The sequence below is a fragment of the Hermetia illucens genome, chromosome 4 (genome assembly GCF_905115235.1).
Source record: "Hermetia illucens chromosome 4, iHerIll2.2.curated.20191125, whole genome shotgun sequence".
Classification (NCBI taxonomy): domain Eukaryota; kingdom Metazoa; phylum Arthropoda; class Insecta; order Diptera; family Stratiomyidae; genus Hermetia; species Hermetia illucens.
Window position 1 is genome coordinate 85,739,288 of NC_051852.1, and position 14,431 is coordinate 85,753,718.

General features: G+C 42.0%; 1 protein-coding gene across 1 annotated transcript in view; it reads right to left on the bottom strand.

Moving 5' to 3' along the window:
- Window positions 1-14,431, bottom strand: part of LOC119656132 (MOXD1 homolog 1) — a 169,723-nt gene that overhangs the window by 85,726 nt on the left and 69,566 nt on the right. Inside the window, exons 2-3 of the mRNA XM_038062464.1 lie at window positions 8,847-8,999; window positions 259-429 (exon numbers count right to left, since the gene is read on the bottom strand). Of these exons, the coding sequence (XP_037918392.1) occupies window positions 259-429; window positions 8,847-8,999 (324 nt within the window). The remainder of the gene's footprint in view (window positions 1-258; window positions 430-8,846; window positions 9,000-14,431) is intronic.

A 14,431-nucleotide genomic window follows, 5' to 3' on the forward strand; every position in this document is an offset into this window, starting at 1 on the left:
TTCTGTGCAAACAAACATGAAATATTTGCACTGAGCACACTCACGTGTCTGTGAATGTTTACCAATAATAATGCTTCCACATATTTGCAGGCAGGTCCCTCCTATCAGAATTTTAAATTCCATAGATAACACTCACTTTATTGTGCTGAGTACAATGTGAGATGGTTTTATTACCGTACTCTACACGAAAATTTGTTGCAAGGATTCTGAATAATACTTCATCGTGTAGCTTCACTAAACTCTTAATCGTAAACTTACATTTCGAACTGTAACATCCCATTGTTTGATTTCATTTCGATTTGTTGGCTTCCTGAACATTGGTTCAAGCAGATGAAGCGATTTCACGCCACGATTCGTGCCGTGTCCTTTTAGATTTCCATGTATCGGGTCCTTTTCACCGAACGACCATAAAACTTTTATGGTATCCATCTGAAAATATAAAGTGGAAAAAAGATATCAAGTTGTTATTAATATCGTACTCAAGATACGAATGGGTACTCGTAGCTGGACGTACATTTTGAAAAGTTTGCTACGAAGTTGCAAGAAATTTATGATGTCGTTAATAGTTTTAGGGATATTCCATATTCGGTATTTTCAAATGGTTCTTTATTGGGGGATAAATTGATATTTGCGATATGAAAGTGATATTGATATGACCGGGGTAGTATGAATCGAGTTTTGAGATTATCCAAGGGAAGTTTTAGTAATGGTACACATTAATTTGTTTGGTTCGGAAAGTGCTTATATTTGGAAGTTTATGATAATTGCTTAAAAAGTTTTTGTAGGCCGTTGGAGTTCTAGTGAATAGAATAAATGATAGTAGGAAACCATATTTTTAAGAGCTGCAAAAGACTTACTGAGTCAATTTTCGGAAATGTAGAAACCTGAACGAAGTGTTTTAGAGAGTTGGCTTTCATAGTACATACTATATATCCTTACAGTTCTAGCAGGAACAAGTACATGGCATATACTAATGAAGCACCTTCACTCTTTTATGAAAATAGTCATGGCAAAAAGTAATCACTGAATCCCATTGCACTGCCTACAAGATTATTGCACAAAACGGATTAACTGGACTAATATTAAGGAGCAAAATTAACTTATTTTATTTTTTAAGATTGGGAGAACTCTGAGAATAGTGAAAATTTCATCCAAGACAGATGTAACTTGCTAGATGTTGCTTAACCTTTACTTTGGGAACAGTCGAAAGTAGTAGTCAGGGTTGGATGCTTTCTCCTTCGGCTACGTTGCTCTCAGTTCAGGAGCGATGTGTCGCCTCATAAGTTGCATCTACCTTGGACGAAATCATCAGTCAGTGCTTTTATACTAACTATCATAATTAAAGAACAATCTAAACAGAATATGTGAATATGTTGGTACTCAAAAAGTTACCGTTGAAGGGATGAACATGACAGTAAGTTTCTGTTAATGCTCTGTGAATGTTGCAATGAACCATTAAGGGGGTCATCTTGTGTGAAGATCGTTTCTTTTCGCTTTTTCAGAAATTTTTTGCGAAGAACTGGGTAAAGGGACAAATACGAATTTTTTACCATATATTTATTAATGTCTTGAACATTCGTAGTAATTTTCTAGCCCGATAATATAGTTCGCTATTGAAATATAGAGCAACATAGATACCCCATCTCCATCTATGTGATCATCTTAAAGGAAAAATGTAAACGGCATTTTAACGTGTAAACTTAACCACTGTCCGCAAACTAGGATTATTTAAAAATATTGAAAACTAAATATTGAAAACTTAATTTTGATGAATAAAACAGAAACGACTGAATGAATCGCAATTACCCTAGTTTGCGGTCCGTAGAAATATGTTCTGAATAAGTCGTGAAAATTTCAAAGAATTTCGTTGGATAGATTTTGGGTTATGGTGGCAGCTGATTTTCAACATGCAGTTTCATTTAAAAAGTAGAATGCGATTTTCAACCATAAAATCTTAACTCACCGTTCATATGCTATACCTAGTCCATTAACCTTAGGTTTCTTGAAGAAACATATGTAAAGCCCTGGTTTCAATTCTTATGATTTTAGCGAAGTCATTTGGACCGATAAATACCCGCTTTATTACCATGGTTGACATAAACCTGGCATGTGACATTTTACCTGTTTAACACTATAATTTCCGAACGACTCAGAATATCAAAAAATCGCTATGCCCATATATTCTACACTATATCTAGATACAATTGATGTAAAAAAAAATCGATTCCTCGGATCCGGCACGCGGGATGACCCCGTTAATTATAATGAATTATGTAAAGGCGCCAAACGAAATCGAGCCCGTAAACTCTCTTTTGTTACCCAGGCAAGGATGATAATTAATATCGAAACGTTTGACGCCTACGCTTATCAGATCACAATAGTAAGCATGTAGTAGCTTGCCTTGTGTTCATTATGAAATCAGTTGTAATTACCTCATATCGTGTCCATACCTGTAAGATAGTTCTGGCTATTTCGTTCCTCTATTCACTTAAAGTTTTCGAACTTATTGATATTTTTGTAATTGTTTTGAAATTTTAGGTCCGGTAAGTGATTGCCTTCTAGAAACCGTTGGAAAATCGGCCTTTGCAACTGCAAGTAGATAGATTTCTTTAAGAAACTGTGACAAATTGTGCGGCTGAGTCTATATGAGTGTCGTTACCCTGCATTAGCCTTTAGTAGCCTTTGAGTACTTTTCAACCCGCAATATATATATGGTTGTCATTCACCCTTTGGTGGGGTATAGCGCGTCAACTCACGACTTCCCGAGACGCTCACACTCCTTCTGTACTGTTCTCCACCAAGCCTCCTTAGGGCGACCCACTGGGCGGCTATTTTGAGCGCCGAGCAAGTTCTTCGTTTGAGATAGTGTCAGCTCAGTGTACTCCGATAACACAACGCAAACAGATGTTGATGCAACCTTACAGCTTCTGAGTAACAGTGGGGTTCACTTTCCATGTGCTACTCCCATATAGCAACACAGAAAGAACATTAGCGCATAACAGTCTCAATTTTATGTTGGTATTGAAATAACTGCAGATATTAGACAAGGCAGCGAAAGCGGGTCGAGCACTATTAATGCGTCGGGCAAGTGCTGCAAGTTCGGTGCCGCCGTCGTCAGAAACTACGCTTCCTAGATATACAAATTGATCGAGGCTTTCGATGCTCTGCCTATTATTGTGGATAGGGAGAGTGTGTTGACCCGTCAGACTCAGAACCTTCATTTTGTCAGTGTTTATCTTCAGTCCGACTCTACTTGCCTCTCTTTCCAAATCTAGACTCATTTGACTAAGATCCATGATTCGGTGAGGTATTTGAGGAAAGACCCCATTGTCCATTGAACTCCTCCACGTCCTTCGAACAAGGTAGCATGAAGAACGTCATTGATAACAAGAAGAAATAATATCGGTGACAGTATGACAGATGTAACCTCAAAATCCTCTGAGATTCTGCCTCAGTGCGGCACGTGATATTTTGCACAATTATATGTCGCTCTAATATTAGCAATTTCTCTAGAACGCCCTTCCTGCGTAGAGCACTACAGATACATTCCCTGTTCACGCTATTGAAAGCTTTCTCGAAATTGATGAAGAGCAGGTGCAGCGAAGACTTAAACTCTGCGCAATGAAGGAGGATACCGATTGGAAACCAGCTTGCTCTCTGATGATCAAGCTTTCGAGATGTTGCTTGATGCATTTCAGGATTATTTTAGCTATTATCTTTGTAACGGCAGGGAGCACGCAGGTACCCTCCAATTGCTACACTCGAAACGGGTCCCCTTCTTTGGGATATTGATCATCCTCTTCTTCCACTCTCTGGAAAAGATCTCGGATTCCCAAGATTTCTATACGAATGGAAGCAGATCTGCAGTAGCTGCAGGTGCGGCGATAAATAACTCAGCGGAGAGACTGTCAAGCCCAACAGCTTTACTCTGTTTGATTGCATTGATGGCTGAAATAAAGTTTTCTCTGTTTGGAGGAACAGTCCGTATTCGCATGATACGGTGACTAGCCATTTCATCTACAAGAGTAGGAGCTTCAACGGATGTGATGTGGTATACATTCCTGAATCTGCGACATCTTCCGCTTCCCTGACCAGTGTAATAGCAAACTCTCTCTCGTTGCGGTATACACTACGCCAAACTTCTCGGGATTTTGCTAGGTATCGGAGTTTGGACGCATCACGCCCGCCATCGCAGCGGTCAGTAGAGCATTCAACCCCTTCCATTCATTGATCCGCTTCCACGATTCCGAAGTCATCCGGATCTTATGACGTCGACAACCCAATGCTTATCCCAACGCTCTGAGCTCGAACAATGTGCTATCAAGGACGACGCGATAGAAGTTGCAGAAATCCCCGAACCCCACCCACCCTGAACTGCGTTTAATCGTTCGAAGAAAGCATCCTTCTCCACTATATCGGAAGTGTCCGTTGATGCTTAGGATTGCACAATTGTGATGCTCTTTAACCTGGACCAGAATATTGAATTTAGAAATCTGTCAGAAATCGACTCCCAGGTCAAGAGAGACCGCCTTGCGGTAGAAGTCATAAGCAACCCGAGACCACATACGCGTCTGCCACCACTTGGCTTTCCAGAGTACAACAGCAAATTGCCGCAAAAGGAAGAGGAGTACTATCCAGAGTACCACCATCTTACTTCGCTTGGGCCCATAATGTTCAGCTTATATCGTTGGAATTCCCGCTCAAGTTGGAGAAAGCGAGCATTCTGAAAACTCTCGCTGCCAACCATAGTCCATTTTCGATAGCCAAAGGTCATTGCCGTGAGGTCAGTCTCAATCTCAGAGGCGTTACTGACGTTTCGTTAGCAGTAAATTGTACAGGTTGCTGGCCTACAAACCTCTATTTTTTTAGTCGCCTCTTACGACAAGCAGGGAATACTTTGAGGGTATTCTTAAGCCCCAACTCACTGTGCTCGGATATCAAACAAGGAGTGGTTGAGATCTACATTCTTCTTTTCTATTTGGCTTTGTTTCATCTTCCACACCACGTAAGGTCAATTGCCTTTCTGGCATCTTGAAACATACATATTTGCGGATATACCTTTAACTGCTCAATCAAAAGAGCGAACTAAGTGTTTAAAATTAGTGGAATATTCTGGTTCCTGTTCAACTTATTGACTGCTGCAAGGATCTAGAATATACCAAGAAGTGATGATAACACCAAACCATCGTGTTTAAGAGTTGTATAGTGAACATGATACCATTCCACTCTGTTTGCTGTTGGCAAATAGTGCAAAAATATCATGATTTGCAAGCAAGTCTTCTTCATTCAATGATTCAAATTTCTGACAGGACTTAGGGTTTTGGCGGTTGTTTGGTGAATACTTTCATTATTATTCCTGTAGCAATTTTTGGCTGGCCTAAATGCTGGTAGCGCCATTGTTAAATTCAAATGAGCGATGATAGACTGGTAGTCGCCCTAGTTATCCCCTTTGAACTGGCTTGCAGTAGGTTTGGAATTTGGGACTATAAATAGAATTTATAGGTGTTTGCTCTCAATGTGAAATGAGAGAAGGAAAGGGGCGACTCGTCCGTACATGCTATTTGTTACCGTACGGTGACGACATTATTGCGACATTCAGTTAGTCGCCTTTACGGGGTAATGAAGCCTCTTTTAGTGCATTCGGTGCAGCTGTCCATTATTTCGAGAACTAATGCATAAGGGTAACAGGAGGCCGTTAACACTCACCATAGGATAGTTCGAAAATAGAAACGCGAGATTTACGTTATTAGAGTATTTGGTAGGAACAGAGCTGTAGGAATAAATTCCCTTTGTCCATTGTGGCCAGATCCCCATCATCAACATTATTAAAACATTCCCTAGTATAGCGACTCTGAGTGGTCTGTGGTTAGTGCTAAATAATATCACTCATTTTTTTATGGATATGGAATCCTCTCCAGGAAGTCGGGAAACCGGAAATTGGGCGCTTCAGGTATGAAAACTTTTATTGATTTTTTATTTAAGAATATTTGACTGCACCAGGATTTCACCTATATATAGGTCGTAGTAAATATATGTTGACTATACCCGATATTCCATTCAACGTGGTACTGATATTTTATCTCATGGAGAGTAGTAATTTGCCGTGAAAAGGACAATTTATTATTGTATTTTGAGACCTATAGTAGATACCATATGCACAGACTACCATTATTTTTCTGTTGGGAAGTTTCTGAGAATGGGACTTTGAAACAATTATCTGCTTGAAAAAGTACTAATCGAGACTTTTCATGTGATACTACATATCGCTATATTCAGTGAAACTCTCAATAGAGACCGATGTTTTTCACTGCATATAAGGGGTATTTTTGGCTCTGAACACTGGTTATGAACACAAAGCCAAAGACTAGAATCACCACCATCTTTGAAGAGGAATATGAAACCATTCGAAAGATCTCAGGAAGCTTTTCGTGAGGAGATTGATTTGCCTGAGATATGAGGTTAAAAACTAGTGTTTGGCACACAAAAATGAGTGCACATCTAGCAACTACTACATCAGTAGATCCAGATGACATCCTTCTTGCTTAAGCAATAATGAGGATGCTTGGCATATGTACTGTGCATGCCTAGTACATTTCAACTTGCTGGTATATTAACAGGGTATCATTTGGGAAACCTGGAGAAGTCATCTATGTTGACACGAAATTATTTCGAAGGCTCAGTTTAGGTTCTTTTTTTTGCTAGAATTAGGGGGGAACGGTTTGTAAATTGGTTTGTAAAGAATATGTATATTCTTAATAGATCACCTCATTACAAGTGCACAAATAAGTCCTTCTCGAAAACAGCACTCCACAGAGTCAATGTTAAAATTTAAAAGGCTAATAATGGCTACTATTATGCTAAAGGTAAAGTATCTATTAATTCTAGCGCATCGATCATCCTATAATAATAAAGACATCTTGAGATGTTTTTTAATTCTAGATTTGTTAGCTTCACATCTGGCATGACGGATACTCTCAGGTATACTTTCCTACCTTGCTTCAATGCAGGTGGTTATCCAAGAATATGCAGACAATGTCCGCCGATATCGAACGGGCGCCATAAGATCTGATTGACTACCGAAACTTGGACACGGTCAATAATGGGAGCGCTATTTAGTAGCTCTCTTACGTTGTGGAGATAATAGTTTATCCTGGAATGCATTAAGAGACTCCTCGAAAGCTTGATCGATGGAGAGTAGGCTGGTTTCCGCTCTCGATCCACTCCACAGACCGGGTCATCACCTTTAGAATCCATTTGAAACAGTTCCCTCCCTTTCAGGGAGATCTGAACTCTGACAACTCTGACAACTATTCTTCATTGATTTTGAGAAGGCGTTGGTCATCATCATCGGGGAGAATGCTAAAATGCTTTACACAGGAGATACATTCCGGAAGAACTATTATAAGAACGACATAAGATGGGGCATGTATTGTTTCCAGGTATAATTTAAGAGGAATTTGAGTCCAAAGCGAAGTCCAATAAGGTTGCATTTTGTCGTTGATACTATTTCTTGTTATCGGAGACGTTCTCTATGCTGCCTTATCTGGAGAAAGAGGAGAACTTCAATAGGTAATGATATTTTCCCTTAAACAGATTCTCTCGCTGAGTCATGGCCCGTGCTCAAGTGGTTCTAGGTTTGAGGAACGAGACAAGCAAGTCCGTACTAAACCAACAAACCAAAGCTTTCAGCCTGATTTTTCTGCTGGCAGTACCACCGAGCTTGATGTCACCCGATGCATTAACAGAGCTAGACTCGCCTCGCACTTTTGCCTAAAGTCATGAAATGTAAGATGCCTTAATACCAAAATCAAGTGCCATTGTTGCTGTATAGGAGCAGCACTATTGTTTCTGAAAGACTTCTAGCTTTCGTTACCATCTGTCCCTGACCAGACACAATCGCGGACGAAAAGTTGCGTCGGATAGGTCACATTTTAAGAAAGTTTGACAATTATTTGCTGGCTATGCCATTCAAGGTAATCCAATATCCATAAGTGGCCAACAAGTTGCCTGAGAAACACATGGAGCAGAATAGTAAAGGAGGTATGCATACTTTTCTGGAAAAGCTCGCGTGTAGGAGTGGTATACGCGCTATGCTTCATTAACGGGGTATTGACCACCATAGATAAAATATCACGTAGCACATCGAGTTAAAATCTCGAAAGAATTAGCAGTCTAAAGGGGCGTCTGCCAGGATTGCATTTTCGTCGGTAACATTTTTCACACCTCGACTACGCTAAGAGTGGATGGCCTGCATATTAAGAAATTGCGATATCAGGGAGTCTTATGCCCGATAAAATTGTTGCGGACATGCTATTCTAACTTCAAATAGTAAAGCAGGGTTAAGGGCATTAAACTGTGATAACATATCAAGGCAGACGGCATGGAGTTATCACCACGATCTGTTTCATGAAAGTATCTTGTATTGGTGTAATGGCATTCGAGGGTCATTGTGAACGAAGAAGCTAATGGACTAAGGGAACACTTGATCGCCTCAAGGAAAACTCTTGAAAAATCCGCATACGGAACGGAGATGCTATCTAGTATGACTGTTTTGTCTTCTTAGAAGCCTTGCATTTGCGAGTAAATAATAACCAAAGTTGAACCACAACAAAGGAGCTGGCAATCCTTGTACTTGCCCGTACTACGTACGTACCAGTTATACTACACTTTCATAACTAGCTTTGAAACTTCATTTATCATCTCGATTTGCGCTCAATTTGTATTGTCCCTAATCATTGTTGGGCACGTGGATTTTTATATAACAGAATTTCCAGTGGAGGCATAAATATGCCAGCTTCATGCTGAGTGAAACCGACAAGTTATGTGTATGAATGAATCTTACTCACTCCAATTTGTACATCATGCGGATCACATGTTTCCAGTTCCCTCGAGAATTCGACTTGCGTATGTGTGCCATTTTGGCTCCCACTGATGATGTTATAGTTCTGCGTATCGTCCTGGATTGGAGCTCCGTTTCCTGTACTGGATCCATGACAATCCTGCAAATGGAGAAATAATTATGTAAAGCAAAATGAATATATGTATGACTTTATCGACAACAAAGTAAATATGGGGAGTATTTATGCTAATTGAGTTAAAGGAAAGGTATGCAAGTGAGTATTTTATGCTTGTAATTTATTGATTCCAATAATTAGAATATATACCTACTCGTTCCATAATTAAGAGGTTGCGAAATGTAAAAAACGAGTTGGTAGTAGGAGTAGTAGTTCTTATTTGAGAATAATATGGAACTCCAATAAAAATTCCAAACATTTAGTACCAAAAAATTTAGTTCGGTTCCATGGTCAAAGGGTAGTATAGGTCCCAGTGCGAAACGTGGATTGGTACCCACGATGGAGCATAAAACCTGGGAAATGCCTGCTGAACCGACACCAAAAGCTCTACTACAAAACCCTATCTCCACCTCCACGTGGTGACCGCTGGGAGCTCTTTCTTAACGAAAAGCTGCATACGGAGAAGGATGAAGGCGAGTCTTCCGCGCCTAAAAACGAGACAAAGTGTACCAACTGGTCCTCCAGGTTGGGGGTTGGGTAGGGCTGATAACCCTACATGGAAAACAACTTGTTACGAAGCCACAAAAGGAGCCTCGGACTGGACGGATTATACAACGACGAACCCGGCAACAACAAAGGAATAACGATTTGCGCATTTCTTCATGGAACGTGCGCTCCTTGTATAGAGGTGAAGCTGATAAGTAGCTAGCCGATACCCTGTCCCAATATAAGGATGATATAACAGCGTTACAGGAGATGCGTTGGACAGGGTTTCCGGTTTCCTGGAGAAGAGCCGTTACACCATCTATTATAGTGGCCATCCAGTAAACCATGTGCTCGGAGTAGGTTTCTTAGTCAGCCAAAAAATGAAACCTGCTGTTATCGGCTTTCAAAACATAAGTGAAGTCAAGTAGGGACGGAGCCCGTATTCAGGCGATACGTCGGCTACCATAGCTTACATAGGGATACCAATGATATTGGATTGCGCATTATCCAGTTAGCAATATCACACGAAATGGTTGTTGTTGTACCTGGTTTGCGCGGAAAGCGGTCCACAAACATACGTGAGCCTCTCCAGACGGGACCACTTTCAACCAAATTGACCACGTGTTGATCAAGCGCCGCCAGCTCTTAGCCTTGATGAATGTCAGAACATATAGGGTGGCCAATATAGGCTCGGATCACTACCTCGTTGGCATGGTGCTCCGAGCTCGAATAACAACAACACCTAGAATCCCCTCTGACAATCAGGTGAGAGTGAACACTGAAGCCATCCATAACACAGCCCTCCGCAACACCTATAAGAGAGAAATGGATGCCGCAATAACCGCAGTCAACAGAGGGAAGCAGGAGATGAAACATAAACAAATGATCTTCACAACCACCTGAAGAACGTTATCGTGGATACGGCCACAAACATACTCGGCCCCAGCCGCAAAAGGAGTCAGAACGGCTGGTTTGGCGATGAGTGTAAGCTAGCAATGGAACGGAAGAATGCCGCATATCGAGTAATGTTGCATTCTCAAAGAAAGCGGGCACGTCCAGAGACTTATCACGAACTCCGTCGAGCCGAAAAGCGACTTCATAACCGGAAAAAGGAAGCCTGGGAGAACCAACAAATCTGTGAACTAGAAAAGTACAGGGAGCAACCGCACCAGGCGCGCAAGTTTTACCAACAAGTCAGCAGGATGAAGCCTTATACACCTCGATGCTCATCCTGCCGAGACAAAGAGGGAAATCTGATTTCCGACAGAATGGGCACATTGGAGCCATGGGTTGAGTACTTTGATGGGCTACTGAACAACCAGAACATCGGCGAGTTGGAGGTCCCGCCAACTGAAGACGACGGACAAATACTGCCAACACCAAGTTTAGGAGAAACAGTCGCCGAACAGGAGCCCATGGAATTACAGCCGAATTGGTTAAATATGGAGGCAACCAGTTACACCAAGTGGCTCATCAACGTACGGGTATGGGACAGCGAATCAATGCCTGACGATTGGCAACGAGGCATTATCTGTCTCATATATAAAAAGGGCGATATCACACAGTGCAGCAATTATAGAGGTACCACGTTCCCGCTATCTTGCTAGGCTGGATAGCCCCATACGCCCAGAACATCATTCGCCCATACCAAAGAGAGGCTTCACTCCAGGCAAATCAGCAACAGATCAGATTTTCTCTCTGCGGCAAGCGATGGAAAAACTTGGAATATGGACAACAGTTGCACCATCTATTCATCGACTTTAAAGCCGCCTGTGATAGCATAGCCAGGGTAAAACTGTACACGGACTTGAGAGAATTCGGTATCCCGACGAAATTAACCAGACTGACTAGGCTGACCCTGACCAATATGTGAGGCCAGATAAAAGCAACAGGATCACTCTCAAGACCATTCGACATCAACAACGGTCTACGACAAGGGGATGCCCTATCATGCGTTCTCTTTAACCTGGCCCTCGAGAAAGTGATCCGTGATGCTGAGGTAAATGCAAGAGGTACGATCCTCTTTAAGTACACCCAACTACTGTCCTATGCTGACGATATCGATATCATGGGAAGAATCACCCGAGATGTATAAACTGCGTTCATCCAGATCGAGCAGGCGGCGCGAGATCTTGGGCTGCACATCAATGAAGGCAAGACAAAATATATGGTGGCAACGTCAGCACCGAAGACGAATCAACCAACAACATCAAACCGCACTGGTCAAACAGGAAGAATAAGGATAGGAGAATACAACTTTGAGACCGTTGATAACAGCTACGATGATGAAATCCGCGCACGGTTCTTGTCAGCCAACAGAGTCTATTTCAGCTTACAAAAACTGTTCCGCTCGAAACGTCTCAACATAGGGTGAAAGCTCTTACTGTACAAGACTATGATCTTGCCAGCCCTTATGTATTCCTCGGAAACTTGGGTTCTTAGTGAGAAAAATTGCGAACTCTTGGCCGCGTTCGAGAGAAGAATTCTCCGAAGAATTTTTGGCCCCCTACATGAGGATGGACGATTCCGTAGCCTACACAATGACGAAATCTATGAGCGATATCATGACCGTCCGGTTGTGGATAAAATCCGGCTCAATAGGATACGGTGGGCGGGTCACTTAATCCGTATGGATGAGGATGATCCCACCCGGAAAGTCTATAAGGGCAATACCTATGGTAGAAAAAGAAGACGTGGCAGACCCTGGCTAAGATGAAGCGATGGCGTAGCTTTTAGGGATATCGAATTGGTGGACCTCGGCGCAAAACCGGGATGTCTGGAGTTCCTTATTAAGGCAGGCCTAGACCGGATACCGGTTGTTGCGCCGTTGATGATGATGATGATGTAGTTCTCGGCCCAGCTTATTCCGCGCCTGCGAGAATTTAAATACTACTGTTGCTGTCCCTTCCTTCTTCTTCCGATCGTCTGACGTTCTTCCAGTATCTGCAAGTTGATTTTCGCCTGCCGCCGGGCGTCCTCGCTACTGGCGTACTACTGAACCATGAAGAATGCCTGCTGTTTCAGCCTCTTGGTCGTCGCGGGACCATTGTACACATTTCCATTACTGGGGACGTACATGAAGACAGACTCGAAACTCCGCAAGAGTATTTGGTGTCTTTCGGCGCTGATCTACTTCTCCCGGGGACCTACTTCGTCGCGTCTCATGGCAACTGGAAAGGGGATAACTGCGCACCGTTCATGCACCCGAACGCCGAAAAGGCTTTTAAGGCTCCCTGTGGGAAAACAAAGAGAAGAGACTATGGCTCCTATACCCCGGGAGTGGCCCCATCCACTCCAATCCCTATTTAAAGTAAATAATAACCTTTGTAAGAAATACCATGGTGAAGAATGAGTTGTCGTTTTTCGAAGAATGATAATGCCGTCTTTCAATATGGGATCGATTTATTTCAAAAGTGTATTTACTGAATAATTACAATTAATGAGCCTTTACATTGGGGATTTCACCACCGTCAGGCAATGTGTGCGTGGAGGTGTTTCTCTGCAAGGGACAAGCAAAGTGCGTCCCCCACTTAATGTTAAGACTTTACAAAAAAGCTCGAAATAGACGCCGGCAAGAGGCCAGATCGAATGTCAGTACTTACTTAAGGTAAGAACCAACGAAGAAGTTCCCTCAAGCAATTCCCTATGCCGCTTAAATACATAATTTTCGCCGCCATCAACATTCAGACTTTGGCCGATATGTTGATTCGTTATTTGTTTACCGAATTTACGTAAAATATCATGAGTAAGCTGTGTAGGACGAACGTCTGGAACGTAAAGTTCCCCCGGAGTCCACAGTCCACTGTCTGTGTTGCGTTTAACATGCCTCTATTTCATTTCTATTTATTTTGGTTGTAACTGTTAAAACAGGAAATAATGGAAGCCTGGATGATATACTGAATAAGGTGTTTAAGTTCGTCTTCAAATCTAGAGTGGATATGTTTGCTGAGTCATTGAACTGTGCATATTCGAAGGGATATTTTCTGCACCATGCACAGGTGGTATTGCGGTCAAAGGCTGGTAAATCGCTTTGTAGGTTACCTTCTTACATTCCCATGCCTTCTGGACACTGCAGGGAAAATACTAGAGCGCGTATTCTACAATAGATTGTTCCCGGTTGTTAAGTTCACCAGAATGGATTTCGTAAAGCCAGATGAAATATTGACGTCATCAAATTAATAATTGGCTTGGAAATATAATTCACGAAAAGGACGATGCCAGCAAATATTGCATGGTGAAGACCTTGCAAGTGAGGAATGCATTCAATTTGGAAATTACGTGCGAAGATTGTCATTTTTAACTACCTCGCTGCTATTCTCTATAGCGACTTGCAAGAACGAAGGCCCTGGTATGAGCTTGTTGACGGACCCTACGAACATGTTGTCTCCGCGGGTGCCCTACAGGGCTCGGTACTGGGACCATTGCTGTGTAAAATAATTTATTTATTTATTTTAAGGAGCAAGGCACAGAATAGTGACTATTTATATAATTACATATTGGCCTCAGAAGGAAGAAAGGAACTTAACTTACGTTAAAACTAAGGAAGGGGACATGTTCAAAGGACCCAAGTTGTAGATATTCTTCTTTATGTGCACAGTTGCAACAGCGCGATATATAGTAAATTACTGTAAGGAGAATAAATTATGGAGCAACAATATTCAAGGATGTTTCTAGCACCGGAGTTCACAAGTATTAAGGAGGGCTGGATTGAGGCGAATTTGAAGGAAAGGAGTAGAATACAACTAGACCTTTTCGAAGCGCGATTGATGGTGTCATCGAAGTCGGTAGGGATAGGAGCTGTCCACAAAGAGAGTAGGGAAAGGTTGTGGGGGAGGGTTTAAGCGAGTAGCACATATAGTAGCATTTGCTGACAACGATTGCAAGGAAGCACAATTCAGCGGGGACGAAACAGGGGCAAATAATGTTGTGTC